General features: G+C 41.7%; 1 protein-coding gene across 2 annotated transcripts in view; it reads left to right on the forward strand.

Moving 5' to 3' along the window:
* Positions 1–18,956, forward strand: part of LOC106581932 (calcitonin gene-related peptide type 1 receptor) — a 61,097-nt gene extending 42,141 nt beyond the window's left edge. For both annotated transcript variants that reach the window (XM_014164439.3, XM_014164440.3), the window contains exons 4-13: positions 508–618; positions 9,888–10,000; positions 10,318–10,409; positions 10,561–10,687; positions 10,893–11,046; positions 11,163–11,223; positions 11,523–11,589; positions 12,284–12,502; positions 13,315–13,356; positions 15,575–18,956. In XM_014164439.3, the coding sequence (XP_014019914.1) occupies positions 508–618; positions 9,888–10,000; positions 10,318–10,409; positions 10,561–10,687; positions 10,893–11,046; positions 11,163–11,223; positions 11,523–11,589; positions 12,284–12,502; positions 13,315–13,356; positions 15,575–15,796 (1,208 nt within the window). In that variant the 3' untranslated portion in view covers positions 15,797–18,956. The remainder of the gene's footprint in view (positions 1–507; positions 619–9,887; positions 10,001–10,317; positions 10,410–10,560; positions 10,688–10,892; positions 11,047–11,162; positions 11,224–11,522; positions 11,590–12,283; positions 12,503–13,314; positions 13,357–15,574) is intronic.
* The last annotated feature ends 351 nt before the right edge of the window (positions 18,957–19,307 follow it).

Genomic DNA, 19,307 nt, shown 5'->3' on the forward strand with positions numbered 1-19,307 from the left:
GTTTTTAGTTTTTAGGGGTGCAACTGCATCTAGGGTATTGCGCAAGGTTAAATTGAGTTCCTCGGTTAGGTGGTTAACTGATTTTTGTCCTCTGACGTCCTTGGGTAGGCAGAGGAAGTCTGGAAGGGCATCAAGGAATCTTTGGGTTGTCTGAGAATTTATAGCACGACTTTTAATGCTCCTTGGTTGGGGTCTGAGCAGATTATTTGTTGCAATTGCAAACGTAATAAAATTATGTGACTTGTTACAAAAAAAAAATCTAAAATTTAATTGATGTTTAATTCAAGCTGTAACACAACAAAATGTAAGAAAAAGTAAAGGGGTGTGAATACTTTCTGAAGACACTGTATCACATACATCACATATTGATTTAAACTGCATATAGGCTTGACCTGCTTCGGTGAACCACAGTGTTGATTAGTGTAACAGACAGTGTCAGTGACCTCACCTCTCAGTGTTCCTGCTTTATTTGAACAGGTTTCTTCTCTGATGGTTTCTATGTTGCAGGGCCAGTGTGTAACCGGACTTGGGATGGGTGGCTGTGCTGGGACGACACAGAGGCAGGCTTCACTTCAGAGCAGTACTGCCCTGACTACTTCCAGGACTTTGACCCCTCAGGTAACCCCCGAAGCCCACGAAGTGCCCAGTGACATAGGCTGGAGTTCCTGGGGATTGTGGACCCATGTCATTTCAACCCATACCTCCCATCAACAATGCTCAATTTAATGCCCAAAATGTAACTTTGAATCATTCTAGCTATTTCAGATGTGTCATGTGCTGTCCTATTTATTCTTTTTTTTTGATAGATTGTGGCTGCTATCAATGTAATTGTCTGCATCATTTCCAATTTCCCATATTTAGTTTTTGTAAATATATATTATTTAAAGATATTTTAGATATTCCTTTTTTATTATTTTCCTCTATCCCTACCACCCCTTCCCTAATTGGAGTAAACTAATTACATATATATCCCTTCTTTATTATTTTCCCCTAACCCTACAACCTCTCCCCTAATTGGAGTAAGCTAATGGACAACAATACTTTGGCGTCCACTTCCAGCGTATACATACTACATACATTTTATGGACAGTATATTTAACATTAGTCATCTTTTGTTTGTTTTTAGTCCCAACCTACAGCTACCCTCAACCCCTCTCATCTATCTCTGAAGACCATCCATTTTTCCATTGTGCTGTGATGTTTCACAGAAGTTCTGAAGCTTGTATTTCTCATAATTTCTACAGATTGTAAATTTAAGATAAACACCTTTGCTAAGAGTATTTTTATATTACTGATCGATTGACTATGATTAACAAATCACCCAGCAGTGCTATTTGCAGAGTTGGCTCCAAGTAAAAGTTGAATTTTTTTCAGCTATTCCTGAACCTGCGATCAAAAACAAGCTACATATGAGCAGTACCGAAACAAGTGATCTAATGATTCTGTCTCTTCTTTTTTATTTGTGACCGACCGCCTTGATTCGGTCTAATGTAGCATAATTTGAAATTGTGTTATATCATACACTGCATTTGAGAAACAATGGGAAAGTAATTCTGCTTTGAAAGTTGATAAAATTGTAAACTCACTTTTGAGAAAATGGCCTTTGAATGTTTTAGTACCTACGGGAGAGATCTTTGTCTACACCCATTCAGCATCGTTCACACCCTCTTAAGCGCATATCCCCACCCATCCAAGCGTTCTGTCCCAACAACAACAGTCAAGCACCCAAGCTAACTGGCTAACATTAGCTAGCTTACTATCTACTTCCAGACAGAAATGAGAGAACAGCTCACTGACCATTTTACTCGACCTAGCAGAGCTGGTTAGGCAGTTTTTATGGTATCCACAGCATTGGCGACTGCAACTGTGCTGCTGGCAACAATTTACACTCTTTTGCCAATATTTACTGACACCGACCATATTCAATGAGGGTTGAGCTTTCATAAATTCGTCAGTTATTTGGCGCTCTGGCACAGTGCTCTGAAAAATCGGAGTAGATAGCCAGAGCGAATTTACCAGCTATGTCTGTCAACAGTTGTTGTAGTGACATTCTAATGAAATGGCTACTTGCATAGTGGAGTCTTATGTTAAGACATGTAGCTAGCTAGGTAAACAACAAACCATAATCCCAACTCATGACGTTACAGCCCTGCATGAATCTGCAGGTAGCTAACCAACCAGGTTCAATATTAGCTAGCTAGCATTAGGCTATAACTAGCAAAAGCTAATTGTGCTGAGATACGAATAATAAGATCATACACGTAATGTTAGCCAGTGAGCCAGCCAGCTAACGTTAGCTAGCTAGCTAACTGTACAATTTAACTTGAAATGAAAACTACTTTCTGTCAAAATTAGAAACTTGTAATATCTGAAAATGTAGCTAGCTAGACTATTTTACCCATGTCTGAAATCGGAGTAGATAGCCAGAGCGAATTTACCATCTATGTAGACAGGTGTGGTAGCATAAATCATATCTAATTTGGCTAACTTTCTATTCAAATATATTGCAGTGAAATAATTTATTTCTTTCGGTATATAAGTACTGAGTACTTCACAGTTGGAACATTTGATTGGTAAACTACATGGTAATGTAAAAGTTGTATCATTTTTTTATTGAATTGTATTGTATTTCAAAATGTTGTTTGGTGAATCATGGATGACTCCATCATTTGTAACAAGTTTCTGTAAATTGTTTTTGGTTCGATGTGGAAGAGAAAAAAATGTTTTGTTGTGTTTTTCCCCATTTTCCATCCAGTTGGCTTTATTTTTAGAATATATTACACTTGATCTTTCTTGAATAAGTTGCTCCATTTCTTTTAGTTTTTCCTCTAACTTATTTTGTGCCTTCTGCGTCATGTTCTGTCTTAGAATACTTCTAATGCTGCAGATTCAGGGTGTTCCAGTTCACTGGTACTAAGTAGATATGCTGAACTAATAAACCGCAGGATTTTGTTCTAGGTGAAAAGGGAGTACAGGAGGGGGCTGAGCACACACTCTTGTGGGGCCCCAGTGTTGAGGGTCAGCGAAGTGGAGATGTTGTTTCCTAAATTCACCACCTGTAGGCGGCACGTCAGAAAGTCCAGGACCCAATTGCACAGTGCGGGGTTGAGACTCAGGGCCTCCAGCTTGATGTTGAGCTTGGAGTGTACTATGGTATTGAATGCTGAGCTGTAGTCAAAGAACAGTATTCTTACATAAGTATTCCTTTTGTCCAGATGGGATAGGGTAGTGTGCAGTGTGATAGCGATTGCGTCGTCTGTGGACCTGTTGGGGCGGTATGCAAACTGAAGTGTGTCTAGGGTGGCCGGTAAGGTGGAGGTGATATGATCCTTGACTAGTCTCTCAAAGCACTTCATGATGACAGAAGTGAGTGCTACGGGGCGGTAGTCATTTAGTTCAGTTATCTTTGACTTCTTGGGTACAGGAACAATGGTAGCCATCTTGAAGCATGTGGGGACAACAGACTGGGATAGGGAGCGATTGAATATGTCCATAAACACAACAGCCAGCTGGTCTGCGCATCCTTTGAGGACGTGGCTAGGGATGCTGTCTGGGCCAGCAGCCTTGCAGGGGTTAACACGTTTAAATCTTTTACTCACGTCAGCCACGGAGAAGGAGGGGGTGCGCAGTCCTTGTTAGCGGGCTGTGATGCTGGCATTGTATTATCCTCGAAGCATGCAAAAGAAGGTGTTTAGTTTGTCTGGAAGCGTGACGTCAGTGTCCGTGACGTGGCTGGATTTATTTTTGTAGTCCATGATTTCCTGTAGACCCTGCCACATACGTCTCATGTCTGAGCCGTTGAATTGCAACTCAACCTTGTCCGTGTACTGGCATTTCGCTTGTTTGATTGCCTTGCGGAGGGAATAGCTACACTGTTTATATTCAGACATATTCCCAGACCTCTTTCCATGGTTAAATGCGGTGGATCACGCTTTCAGTTTTGTGCGAATGCCGCCATCCATCCACGGTTTCTGGTTAGGTGTAACGGCCGTCGGAAGAGAGAGTAGACGAAGGTGCAGCGGAGTTAGTGTTCATCTTCAGGAATTTATTAAACAAAGTGAACACTATACAAAAACAAGAAAACCGACAGCCAAACAGTACTGTCAGGTGCAAACACGAAACAGAAACAATCCCCCACAAAACCCAAAGGAAAAACAGGCTCCTTATGTGTGACTCCCAATCAGCAACAACGAACGACAGCTGTGCCTGATTGGGAGCCACACACGGCCCAAAACAAAGAAATACAAAACCATAGAAAAATGAACATAGAACGCCCACCCAATGTAACACCCTGGCCTAACCAAAAATAAAGAACAAAAACCCCTCTCTATGGCCAGGGCGTTACATTATGTTTGAATAGTCACAGTGGGTACAACATCTCCAATCCACTTCTTTATAAACGCACTCATCGAGTCAACGTATAGGTCGATGTTGTTCTCTGAGGCTACCAGAACATATTCCAGTCCGCGTGATCAAAACAATTTTGAAGCGTGGCTTCCGATTGGTCGGACCAACGTTGAATGTTTCTTGTCACTGGCACATCCTGTTTGAGTTTCTGTCTATAACACGGAAGGAGCAAGATGGCATCGTGGTCGGATTTGCCAAAGGGAGAGCGGGGGAGGGCTTTGTATGCATCACGGAAGTTAGAGTAGCAGTGGTCGAGGGTATTGCGCATGCGCGTAGCGCAATCAGTATGCTGGAAGAATTTAGGTAGACTTGTTCTCAAATTTGCTTTGTTAAAATCCCTAGCTACAATAAATGCAGCCTCAGGATGTATGGTTTCCAGTTTGCATATCGTCCAGTGAAGTTCCTTGATGGCCGTCTTGGTGTCTGCTTGAGGGGGAATATACACAGCTGTGACTATAACTGACGAGAATTGTCTTGGTAGGTAGAATTCCCAGCACTTGATTGTAAGGAATTCTAGATCGGGTGAGCAGAAGGACTTGAGTTCCTGTATGTTGTTATGATTACACCATGAGTCGTTAATCATAAAGCATACAACCCCGCCCTTCTTCTTCCCAGAGAGGTGTTTATCTCTGTCAGCGCCATTCATGGAGAAGCCCGGTGGCTGAACCGATTCCGACAACATATCCCGAGAGAGCCATGTTTCCGTGAAACAGAGAATGTTACAATCTCTGATGTCTCTCTGGAAGGCAACCCTTGCTCGAATTTTGTCTACCTTGTTGTCAAGAGACTGGACATTGGCTAGTAGTATACGATGTGCGATGTGCACGTCTATGGAGCCTGGCCAGGTGGCCGCTTCATCTGCCACTTCTGCGGCATCATTGTTTTGGGTTGGCTACTGGAATTAGCTCCATTGTCCTGGGTGGTGGTCCGAACAGAGGATCCGCTTCAGGAAAGTCGTATTCCTGGTCGTAATGTTGGTAAGTTGACGTTGCTCTTATGTCCAATAGTTCTTCCCAGCTGTATGTAATAAGATTTAAGATTTCCTGGGGTAACAATGTAAGAAGTAATACATAAAAAAATGTGGGAGTCAGTGCAGGAGAGTTTGTGCAAAAAAGTGTATGTGTGTGTTGGAGTGTCAGTGTAGTATGTGTGAGTGTGTGGGTCGAGTCCAGTGTGTGTGCATAGTCAATGCCAGAGAGTTAGTGCAAGAAAGGGTCAATGCAGGTAGTCTCTGTAGCCATCTGATTAGCTATTTAGCAGTGGGGGTAGAAACTGTTCACGGTCCCAGACTTGGTGCACTGTTTTTTTTTATTTAACTAGGCAATTCAAACAAGAACAAATTCTTATTTACAATGACGGCCTACCCCGGCCAAACCCTAACTATGCTGGGCCAATTGTGTGCCGCCCTATGGGACTCCCAATCACAGCCGGTTGTGATACAGCCTGTAATCGATCCAGGGTCTGTAGTGAAACTTCTAGCACTGAGATGCAGTGCCTTAGATCGCTGCGTCACTCGGGAGCCCAAGTTCAGCATGCTGTGCGGTAGCAGAAAGAACAGTCAATGGCTTGAGTAGCTGGAATCTTTGAACATTTTTGGGGTCTTCCTCTGACGCCTGGTACAGAGGTCCTGGATGGCAGGGAGCTTGGCCCCAGTGATGTACTGGGGCGTACTCACCACTCTCTGTAGTGCCTTGCAGTTTCCGTACCAAGGGTGATGCAGCCATTCAAGATGCTCTCAGGTGCAGCTCTAGAACTTTTTGAGGATCTAAGGGTCCATGCCAAATCTTTTCAGCCTCCCACAAAGTTGTGGCCCCTTCACAACTGTATAGGTGTGTGTTGACCATGTTAATTCCTTAGTGATGTGGACACCAAGGATCTTGAAGCTCTCGACCCGCTCCACTACGGCCCCATCGATGTGGATGGGGGCGTGCTCGCCCCTCCATTTCCTGTAGTCCACGATCAACTCCTTTGTCTTGCTGACATTGAGGGAGAAGTTGTTGTCCTGGCAACACACTGCCAGGTCCCTAACTTCCTCCCTATAGGCTGCCTCTCCAGGACGGGAGTAGGAGACCCTTGGTCTAATTGAGTGATATCAGTGGTAGTGAAGTTCAACCTACAGTGGGTCTCCCAGGATCAACATTGAAAAACACTGGGTTTGAGGCAGATCAAATGCCTTTTCCAATGTGCTTTCCTTTGTATTCAAGCCCTAGAGCAGGGATGCCCAACCCTCTTCCTGGAGATCTACTGTCCTGTAGGTTTTCAGTCCAACCCTAATTTAGCGTATCTGATTCAGCTAGTTAACTTCTCTAGGGCCAGTGGGACGAAGTCGTCCCACCTACGTAACAGCCAGTGGAATCCTGTGGCGCATTATTCAAATACCTTAGAAATGCTATTACTTCAATTTCTCAAACAGATGATTATTTTACACCATTTTAAAGACAAGACTCTCGTTAATCTAACCACACTGTCCGATTTCAAAAAGGCTTTACAACGAAAGCAAAACATTAGATTATGTCAGCAGAGTACCCAGCCAGAAATAATCAGACACCCATTTTTCAAGCTAGCATATAATGTCACAAAAACCCAGAAGACAGCTAAATGCAGCACTAACCTTTGATGATCTTCATCAGATGACACACCTAGGATATTATGTTATCCTCTTACATCTAGACGTTCCGCTAGCGGAACACCTGCTCCAATATCCAATGATAGGCGTGGCGCGAATTACAAATTCCTTAAAAATACAAAATCTTCAATTTTTCAAACATATGACTATTTCACAGCATTTTAAAGATAAGACTCTCCTTTATCTAACCACACTGTCCGATTTCAAAAAGGCTTTACAACAAAAGCAAAACATTAGATTATGTCAGCAGAGTACCAAGCCAGAAATAATCAGACACCCATTTTTCAAGCTCGCATATAATGTCACAAAAACCCAGAAGACAGCTAAATGCAGCACTAACCTTTGATGATCTTCATCAGATGACAACCCTAGGACATTATGTTATACAATACATGCATGTTTTGTTCAATCAAGTTCATATTTATATCAAAAACCAGCTTTTTACATTAGCATGTGACTAGCATGTGACTAGCATTCCCACCGAACACTGCCGGTGAATTTACTAAATTACTCACGATAAACGTTCACAAAAAGCATAACAATTATTTTAAGAATTATAGATACAGAACTCCTCTATGCACTCGATATGTCCGATTTTAAAATAGCTTTTTGGTGAAAGCACATTTTGCAATATTCTAAGTACATAGCCCAGGCATCACGGGCTAGCTATTTAGACACCCGGCAAGTTTAGCACTCACCAATATCAGATTTACTATTATAAAAGATTGATTACCTTTTGTTGTCTTCGTCAGAATGCACTCCCAGGACTGCTACTTCAATAACAAATGTTGGTTTGGTCCAAAATAATCCATCGTTATATCCGAATAGCGGCGTTTTGTTCGTGCGTCCCAGACACTATCTGAAATGGTAAATCAGGGTCGTGCGCATGGCGCAATTCGTGACAAAGAAAATCTAAATATTCCATTACCGTACTTCGAAGCATGTCAACCGCTGTTTAAAATCCATTTTTATACCATTTTTCTCGTAAAAAAAGCGATAATATTCCGACCGGGAATCTCCTTTTAGCTAAACAGAGGAAAGTAAACAAAGCTTTCGGTCGACGCGGGCACGAGCCTGAGTCTCACAGTACTGTAACCAGCCACTACCCAAACGCGCTACTTTTTTTCAGCCAGAGCCTGCACAGCCACAATTCAGCTTTTTACCGCCTTCTGAGACCCTATGGCAGCCGTAGGAAGTGTCACGGGACAGCTAAGATCCTCACTCTTCAATAAACAGAGACAAGAAGAACGACACCTTGTCAGACAGGCCACTTCCTGCATGAAACCTTGTCAGGTTTTTGCCTGCCAAATGAGTTCTGTTATACTCACAGACACCATTCAAACAGTTTTAGAAACTTTAGGGTGTTTTCTATCCATATGTAATAAGTATATGCATATTCTAGTTACTGGGTAGGAGTGGTAACCAGATTAAATCGGGTACGTTTTTTATCCAGCCGTGAAAATACTGCCCCCTAGCCATAACAGGTTATACAATACATGCATGTTTTGTTCAATCAAGTTCATATTTATATCAAAAACCAGCTTTTTACATTAGCATGTGACGTTCAGAACTAGCATACCCCCCGCAAACTTCCGGTGAATTTACAAAAAATGTACTAAATTACTCACGATAAACGTTCACAAAAAGCATAACAATTATTTTAAGAATTATAGATACAGAACTCCTCTATGCACTCGATATGTCCGATTTTAAAATAGCTTTTCGGTGAAAGCACATTTTGCAATATTCTAAGTACATAGCCCGGCATCACAGGGCTAGCTATTTAGACACCCAGCAAGTTTAGCACTCACCAAAGTCAGATTTACTATAAGAAAAATGTTATTACCTTTGGTGTTCTTCGTCAGAATGCACTCCCAGGACTTCTACTTCAATAACAAATGTTGGTTTGGTCCCAAATAATCCATAGTTATATCCAAACAGCGGCGTTTTGTTCATGCGTTCAAGACACTATCCGAAAGGGTAAAGAAGGTTGACGAGCACGACGCATTTCGTGACAAAACAATTCTAAATATTCCATTACCGTACTTCGAAGCATGTCAACCGCTGTTTAAAATGAATTTTTATGCCATTTTTCTCGTAAAAAAGCGATAATATTCCAACCGGGAATCTGCGTTTAGGTAAAAAGACGAAAGAAAATAAAGCATGGGGTCGACTCGTGCATGCGCCTAAGGCCATTGTCCTCTGATCGGCCACTTGCCAAAAGCGCAAATGTGTTTCAGCCTGGGGCTGGAATTACATCATTCAGCTTTTTCCCGCCTTCTGAGAGCCTATGGGAGCCGTAGGAAGTGTCACGTTACAGCAAAGATCCTCAGTCTTCAATAACCAGAGGCAAGAAGCTCAAGGAATGGTCAGACAGGCCACTTCCTGTAAGGAATCTTCTCAGGTTTTTGCCTGCCATATGAGTTCTGTTATACTCACAGACACCATTCAAACAGTTTTAGAAACTTTAGGGTGTTTTCTATCCAAAGCCAATAATTATATGCATATTCTAGTTTCTGGGCAGTAGTAATAACCAGATGAAATTGGGTACGTTTTTTATCCGGCCGTGTAAATACTGCAGGTTAAGGTCTTGTTGAGCAGCTAATAAGTATAATCAGGTGTGTTAAATTACGGTTGGACTGAAAACCCACAGGACAGTAGATCTCCAGGAAGAGATTTGGGCAGCCCTGCCCTAGAGGCTTCAGAAGCCTTGTTACGTTAAAGCACTTGCAAATGATAGTACTATGAGGAAAGATAACTTCGGAAAAAGCAACTTCAAGTCTCTGCATTTTGAAGACTGTATTTGATGTGTTTATAGTTTCATCTACTTACATTTTGATGTAATGCTCTACAGAATTGGTGACAAAAATATGCAGTGACAACGGCCACTGGTTTCTGCATCCTGAGAGCAACCGAACATGGACCAACTACACACGATGCAACGAGCATACTAATGAAGGCAGAATGGTACGTTGTGGTCCAAAAAACAACAACTCTCAAATGGATGTTCCATTAATTCAAACGCAAGTGCTTGCTGCATGTGAGGAATTTCACTTTGCCCTCCTGCAGAAACTTCCAGATGGCTATTTTGATTGAATGGACATTAAGTACTTGAAAATACTCTTTGCTCTTTGATTATCAGGGCTATGGGACTTTAACTTACAATATAATGTTGTATTGATTCATCAATGCATTGCCATTATATAGCTGGGTTTAGGGAGTTCAGAACACATACAGTAATATGCTAGGGCAATATGAGGCTTATTGTGTCTATTCTCTTTCAGACTGCCATGAATTTATTCTACTTGGCCCTCATCGGTCATGGCTTGTCACTGACATCGCTATTAATTTCCCTGGGAATATTTTTCTATTTCAAGTGAGTATAAATGAAACAAACAATAGAACTAATTGAATACTCAAAATGTTTTATTCCTGGATCTGTTTTTAGACGCGGACAGTTGATGCCAAATTACTTTCTGTTTTTAACGCCACAATGAAAAAGTCTACACCTTTTCCCCTTTCTGTAGGAGTTTAAGTTGTCAACGAATCACTCTCCACAAAAACCTCTTCTTCTCCTTTGTATTGAACTCGGTCATTACCATCATCTGGCTGACCGCTGTGGCGAATAACCAGGAGCTGGTACAAAGAAACCCTGTAAGTGGATGAGTGGGTGGGTGGGTGGGTGGATGGATATTATGTGATTGATCATTTTATTTGTGTATTATAATATGTATATTTTACAGCCAAACACCAATGCAATGGCAATATACACACTGCTAATTTGCTGCTGCCTTTAGAGATATTCATAGAGTAAGCACAGAACTGCATGCCCAACATCCTTATTTTCTTTTTTTTCCAGACAAGCTGTAAAGTGTCCCAGTTTATCCATCTTTATCTTTTTGGTTGCAACTATTTCTGGATGCTTTGTGAAGGGATATACCTGCACACCCTCATCGTTGTTGCTGTGTTTGCTGAGAAACAGCACTTGATGTGGTACTATCTTCTCGGCTGGGGTAGGTTTTTGGGGATACCTCCGTAGCCCCGTATATGATTTTGATGTGAAGTTTGGATGTTATTTCATGGAAGTAACACTGTCTGTCACGGACAATGGATGTCTGTTGTTTTTCAGGCTTTCCTCTAATTCCAGCATCTATACATGTAATCGCTCGCAGTTACTACTACAATGACAAGTGAGTTACATTCAGATACTGTATTTTGTACCACAATTGTTTTCAGTGAATTTATCATTTCTTCAACTACAAGCTATTCATACAGCATAACACATCTTGCTGTAATTAGTTTCTATTACAGCTACAAGTATTCCCTACCATGTATCCATTGCCTATTAGAATCCTGTTGGCACACTTCTAGAGCTTTCAATCCAATTTTATGAATATATTTCCTGTAAGCAGCTCTTGTAAAATCAAATTTAAACCATAAAAGAAGGTGGCAGACCCTGAATGCTAATTTGTCTCTTCCCCTCCTACAGTTGTTGGATAAGCTCCAACACTTCACTCCTCTACATCATCCACGGGCCCATCTGCGCTGCTCTGTTGGTAAGTCTGTGGTACATGTAAATACTAGCTATATTCCTGCTTCTCTTGAGTGCAAACTTAAGTGGAAAGGGGTTGCAGTGTTCAAGGATGTGGTTTTCATTTTTTGTTTCCTTACCTTGAACGTAATCTATGGACAAAAAGAGACCACACTTTGTTTTTGTTCAACTAGCCCAGGAAACAAATATCTAGATAGGTACTTTCACAGAACTATCCTGTAGGTTGATAGATTCGTGACCCGCCCATTAGTAATTTGGCAGAGCAATGTGCCTTTGGCATTCTAGGAATGACCTGATAAAACCATTGGTCTGACTTCAAAGGAAACCGGACAATCAAGCATCCTCTTGTAGTTTGCAATTATTTTCTGTGGGTCCAATCTGGTATAGAGCTGCATGTCTTATCAGATGTGCTGATGTTTCTTTATTTTGAGGAATTCTGCCTGATTTCTCCTTGTTTAGAGAATTGTAATGAATATTATGTTAATCTGCTCTCCACTAATAAACGTATCCGTGGTTCAGAAACGTATATATTACCCATAATGCACCATTTTATGACATCAAGATTAAACACACTATTGCTAACAGTTGTGAACAGTATTCCTTGTTTTTTATGTATGGTGATTGAGGGTTCTTTGGTTAAACATATCCTCTCAATGGCTATATTCTGACAAATTTGGCCTCTTTCTATATCCTTCAAGGTGAACCTGTTCTTTCTGTTGAACATTGTGCGTGTCCTGATCACCAAGCTGAAGGTGACCCACCAGGCTGAGTCCAGTCTCTACATGAAGGCGGTGCGCGCCACCCTGATTCTGGTACCTCTCCTGGGGATCCAGTACGTCCTGTTGCCCTACAAACCAGAGGGACGGGTTTCCTCTGAGATCTACGACTACATCATGCACATCTTAATGCATTATCAGGTAAGACTATCTATTCTCTGCTAGTTACCCTAGCTCACATATGATTATAACATTATACATTTCTAGGCTTACAGTAATGTATCTTCCATGTTTCCAACCAAGGTTAGTATGACTTGTACATAGTAATTTGGCATATGTTCTTGTCCAGAGTGACGTACTGTCGGTAAGTGCATACTAAGGTGTATGGGGGAGAAAAAGAGAACCATACCCCTTCTGAAGTAAGCAGCAGTAACATTCCCATTGCCACACTAAAACTGAAGTTGTCATCTGTAGCCACCGTCTCTTATTGTGTTCTCTTATTTTTGGATTAAGACCAGGTCGGCGCCCTATTAGCCTTTGACTCCCGCGTCTTTATCTCATGGCCTGTTGAAGAAAGTATAAGTCATTGTCTGGGAGGGGAGGAGGAGGGTTGAATGCTGCAACTCATGATGAGGTACAGTCAGTGCCTTCTGGTGCCAGGCTGAATCAGCTCAATAAATAATATATTACAACTCTCTCTCTCTGCCTCTACTCTCTCTCTCTCTGTACCTCTCTCTCTCTCTATCCCTGCTCTCTCTCTATTCCTGCTCTCTCTCTATCCCTGCTCTCTCTCTTTCCCTGCTCTCTCTCTGTATCTCTCTCGCCCTCGTTTTACATGCTCCTCGAAAGGTCCGCTGCCAAAATGCATCAAAGTTGGCAAAATCAGCATTCTGCCCCACGGCTCGACTGTTTTGGGTGTTTGAGAGCTTGAGACATTCTCCCAGGGCGTTAAAGCGATGGGTTTATCACCAATAAGCACTGACTGGGCTCCCTTGTTTGCTTTATTTTCTCAGGGTCTGCTGGTAGCCACCATCTTCTGCTTCTTCAACGGAGAGGTAAGATTCTGACCCACATTAATTTATCAGGTTTTCTGAAATCCCAGATATAGAATTCTAGGTTGGAGGATTCCCTTGCAGCTTATTCACAGGAAATTTGGGGACCGTTTCAGGAATTTTGCGACCCTCTCCTCCCCTGTACATTATTGTCCTCAGTTCCCTGTGCGATCAAGTCAAGGTTAGGCAACTTCCTCTGTGCAAATCCTCCCCGGGAGGTGACCTGACCTGGGGATGCATCTGGGGAAGTTGCATTTCATGGGAGCTTGTGGGCCTCTGGAGATGATTCTCTCAGATTGAAGATCATTAAAGCATTGGCAGGCATCCAGAGACAGTCACGGGACAGTCCACAGAGTGGTATGAGCAGTGCTGATTTGATTTGATTTATTAGGATCCCCATTAGCCGACGCCAATAGCGATAGCTAGTCTTACTGGGGTCTGACATATAACGAAAAAGACATTACAGACAAAACACTTAACAATTTACATACATTTAAAAACATTAACGTACGTGTGTGTGTGTGTGTGTGTGTGTGTGTGTGTGTGTGTCTGCATCTATCAGTTACACATACAGTTGAAGTCGGAAGTTTACATACACCTTGGGGGGGGGTTTCGGCGATTGTCCCCTGGACAAGAGAGACAGGGCCATTTGCGGTCAGGCCACTATTACCGTTGTGGACTCCTGGTCCATCCAGTCCAAAGACAAGGATAGAGAAAGGGACACCACCCCAGAAAATCTCCAACAAGCAGAGATATGCATAATGAAGAGAAACATTTATGGTTTGAGACTTGTTGCAAATCTGATTTGTCCCCTATATACAGTTGAAGTCAAAAGTTTACATACACCTTAGCCAAATACATTGCAACTCAGTTTTTCACAATTCCTGACATTTAATCCTAGTAAAAAGTCCCTGTCTTAGGTCAGTTAGGATCACCACTTTATTTTAAGAATGTGAATATATCCACATCATTTTTCTTCCTCATGATGCCATCTATTTTGTGAAGTGCACCAGTCCCTCCTGCAGCAAAGCACCCCCACAACATGATGCTGCCACCCCCGTGCTTTACGGTTGGGATTGTGTTCTTCGGCTTGCAAGCCTCCCCCTTTTTCCTCCAAACATAACGATGGTCATTATGGCCAAACAGTTCTATTTTTGTTTCATCCGACCAGATAAAATGTTCTGGGATTGATTTGCACTTTTCGCACCAAAGTACGTTCATCTCTAGGAGACAGAACGTGTCTCCTTCCTGAGCAGTATGACGGCTGCGTGGTCCCATGGTGTTTATACTTGCGTACTATTGTTTGTACAGATGAATGTGGTACCTTCAGGCGTTTGGAAATTGCTCCCAAGGATGAACCAGACTTGTGGAGGTCTACAATTTTTTTTCTGTGGTCTTGGCTGATTTATTTAGATTTTCCCATGATGTCAAGCAAAGAGGCACTGAGTTTGAAGGTAGGCCTCGAAATACATCCACAGGTACACCTCCAATTGACTCAAATCATCTCAATTAGCCTACCAGAAGCTTCTAAAGCCATGACATCATTTTCTGGAATTTTCCAAGCTGTTTGAAGGCACAGTCAACTTAGTGTATGTAAACTTCTGACCCACTGGAGTTGTGATGCGGTGAATTATAAGTGAAATAATCTGTCTGTAAACAATTGTTGGAAAAATGACTTGTGTCATGCACAAAGTAGATGGCCTAACCGACTTGCCAAAACTATACTGCGTTAACAAGAAATGTGTGGAGTGGTTGAAAAACGAGTTTTAATGACTCCAACCGAAGTGTATGTAAACTTCCGACTTCAACTGTACATGTCAGTACATACACACAACAAGTAGGTCACATTGGGGAGAGGCTGTGAGGTGTTGCTTTATTTGTTTTTTGAAACCAGGTTTGCTGTTCACTTACGCTATATAAGATGGAAGGGAGTTCTATGCACTCATGGCTCTGCGTAATACTATACGTTTCCTTCAGTTGAGAGGGTTTCTTACCAAATGTGTTATTTGTGTTTGAATTGGGGTTGCTTTATGGAACAGATGAAGTGGTCAAGGGTTAATATGGTAATTGTGAATGCCTGAGAGATGGCCAGGCAAACACTGTGTGAGGATACATGGACGGTCTTGCAATTAGGGTTCATTCATTACTAGTCATTTATTACTAAATGTATTGATTTATTTTCTGTGTGCTGAATCTTATGGTCGACATCGTGTCTTGGTAGGTGCAAGGGGTTCTGAGGAGACATTGGAACCAGTACCGTATCCAGTTCGGAAGCACCTTCGCCCACTCAGATGCCATGCGGTCTGCCTCGTACACTGCTTCGTCCATCACCGAGGTCCAGGGCTGCTACAGCATCGACAGCAACACAGAACACTTGAACGGCAAGGGGGGCTGCCTCGACATCGAGACCTCCATCTTAAAATCAGAGAACCCGTTCGGCTGAGGATAGGATGACTCTTTTTCAGAATGAAGGGGAGGGGTGGGGAAGGGGAGGCTGCAGTTTGTTACTAGGTTTACTGGGTTAACCGAGGGAGGGGAGAAAGAAGGGATAAACAACAAACTTTCGCCCACTTGTATACGCACTGAAACAAAAAAAAAGAAACAAATTTTGCTACCTTCGATTAACACATTGAAATGGGCACTTAATCGTTTTATCAGCTTAGTGAGAATCACTTTTTGCCACCCTTTTTCAAGTATCCATGTATGAAGCTTCTTTGCTGCTTTTCAGAGGAAGCCAAATGTATATATTCTGATAATTTATCTTAAAGCATTAAAGTGTTAGGCAGTCCTTTTAACATGATTGTACATTAAAAAAAAAAATTAAAAGGAGGTTTGACAATCCAAATGAAGATATTATCTGTTTAGATAAAGCCTGGGTGTTTGCCCAAAAGTATTATTTGTGACATGCCAAACCAAGAACCGCCCTTGTCGGCTATTTTTATACACAACAATCTATGCCACTAAGAACTAGGCTGTCTGAGGCTATTATCTGTGTTTCTCTAGCTGAATCTAAGCTCAAGTTAAAGGCAAAGTTACGCAGATAAACAGTACAGTCCCTTTTTGGTAGTTAATAACTTTTGAAAAGGTACATGCTTTACCATTATCAACTATTGTCATTTATGCCAATATCTGTCCTGTACAACTGAATGTTACTTCAATTATGAAGTTTGGTTCTGGCACTGTTTTAAATCTGTGGAATAATTATTTATAGGTTAAACCTTACATTCCCCTCAGTGACAAACAGTATGCCTATAAAACATTGTGTTCTCTATATGTCTGGCACATACTGTATGTTCATATATTCTAAATTCCATAAAATTGCCACTGTTCACTATCGGAATCATTCATGTGAATTTCACTACTTTTTAAATGATTGTTTTCATCCAAATGCTGGAAACAACTCACAATCAGATTATGTAAAGTATGTGGACACCCCTTCAAATGACTGGATTTGGCTATTTCAGCCACAGCTGTTGCTGACAGGTGTATACAATCGAGCATACAGCCATGCAATCTCCATAGACAAACATTGGCAGTAGAATGGCCCGTACTGAAGAACTCAGTGACTTTCAGTGTCGCACCGTCATAGGATGCCGCCTTTCCAAAAAGTCAGTTCGTCAAATTTCTGCCCAGCTAGAGCTGCCTCGGTCAACTGTAAGTGCTGTTATTGTGAAGTGGAAGTGTCTCGGAGCAACAACGGCTCAGTCGCAAAGTTGTAGGCCACACAAGCTCACAGAACGGGACTGCCGAGGGCTGAAGCCCTTTGCGAGTAAAAATTGTCTGTCCTCGGTTGTGACACTCACAACCGAGTTCCAAACTACCTCTGGAAGCAACGTCAGCACAAGAACAGTTCGTCGGGAGCTTCATGAAATGGGTTTCTATGGCTGAGCAGACACACACAAGCCGAAGATCACCATGTGCAATGCCAAGCGTCGGCTGGAGTGGTGTAAAGCTCACCACCATTGGACACTGGAGCAGTGGAAACATGTTCTCTGGAGTGATAAATCAGACTTCACCATCTGGCAGTACGACGGAAAATCTGGGTTTTGTGGATGCCAGGAGAACGCCACCGGCCAGAATTCATAGTGCCAACTGTGAAGTTAGGTGGAGAAGGAACCATGTTTTTCATGGTTCAGGCTAGGCCCCTTAGTTCCAGTGAAGGGAAATCTTAACACTACAGCATACAATGACATTCTAGACGAATCTGTGCTTCCAACTTTGTGCCAACAGCTTCGGGAAGGCCCTTTCCTGTTTCAGCATGACAATGCCCCTGCGCACAAAGTGAGATCCATACTGAAAAGGTTTGTCAAGATCAATGTGGAAGAACTTGATTGGCCTGAACAGAGCCCTGACTTCAACCCCATCGAACACCTTTGGGATGAATTGGAATGCCAACTGCGAGCCAGGCCTAATCGCCCAACCTCACTAATGCTCTTGTGGCTGAATGGGAGCAAGTCCCCGCAACAATGTTCCAACATCTAGTGGAAAGCCTTCCCAGAAGAGTGGAGGGTGGACCAGCTACATATTAATGCCCATGATTTTGGAATGAGATGTTTGACAAGCAGGTGTCCACATACTTTTGTATGTTGTAAATCTTGCAGTGCAGAAGTGCAATTAAGATGAGTACTTTATGTACATATACTGTATATATTTACGCAGTATTTATGGGTGTATGCGAGGTATTCAAATATGAAGCAGCTGTCATATAAAAGTGTGTGGGAGGTTGTCAGCAGGAAGTTGTTTGTTTTTTACCATTTTGATGCTTTTACTGATCATTGGCCATTGGACTGACATTCAAATGAATTGTCTCTGCCATTTCTGCTAGCTTTCCACAAGGGTACAAACAAATCCATTCCTCCATTTTGCCAGTGCACTCTGATGGAGGGTGAAGGATGCCTGAATTGCATCTGTAAATTCCTAACAAGGAAAGTTGTTTTGGCCATCCCATTTGAGTTTGTAGGAAGAGGAACAGGCATCTACCACTGGAACATTATTCAATCATAATCATACAGTGACTGTTGGTAACTAAACAGATACTATTACACAGCACAAGTGTGTGTGTGTGTGTTTGTGTGTGTGTGTGTGTGTGTGTGTGTGTGTGTGTGTGTGTGTGTGTGTGTGTGTGTGTGTGTGTGTGTGTGTGTGTGTGTGTGTGTGTGTGTGTGTGTGTGTGTGTGTGTGTGTGTGTGTGTGTGTGCGCATGTGTAGTGTGGCATGGAGACAGGAAGACATGTCAATACCAACTCTCAGATATATCTCTATATTAGCTACCTGTACTTCTGGCAAGTAAATTTCATGCATCCTGTTTCGTAACATTTGTCAGAATGTGACGTGGACTGCAGGACAGTTTCTTATTAAAGAACTTAATGATATCTTAAAACTGTATTCAAAGGTGTTTTCATATTAGACGACTTTGACATTTGAAGTTGCACTTACTACGAAGAAAAGTATTTTCAAGGATAATGTCTGTATTGTATGTTAAAAATGTACTGTGTGTATATATATTTGGAAGTCTACACACCCTGGCTCCACTCTACTGTATGAGTGTAATTTGTATGTGTTTTAATTTTTGGATGTGAAAATATATATTTGTGAAACATTTATTTTTCTTTGTTATTTTTTAGAAGACATTACTAGCACTTTTTTATATTCTCTATTTCAACAGAAAAAATAAGATAGACTGACGTTTTTTAATTTAATAAGAAAGTCACATAATGTCAAAGTATTGTGACGTGGAATCTACGTGAAAAATACATTGGATTTAAAAAAAAAAATCAATGTTAACTATTGTTTTAACATTTCAACATAGACAAACCTTGTATAAAATATGTTGAATTTGTATCTTTAAAACAATGTCAGATTTTCAATGTTATATCCACTATCAGAAAAATAAAAAAATAGGTTGGGCAGCATCTCCTACTGGAGAATTGATATATCTACAGCAAATCTTTTGC

Source organism: Salmo salar, chromosome 21, assembly GCF_965601325.2.
Source record: "Salmo salar chromosome 21, fSalSal1, whole genome shotgun sequence".
Taxonomy (NCBI): domain Eukaryota; kingdom Metazoa; phylum Chordata; class Actinopteri; order Salmoniformes; family Salmonidae; genus Salmo; species Salmo salar.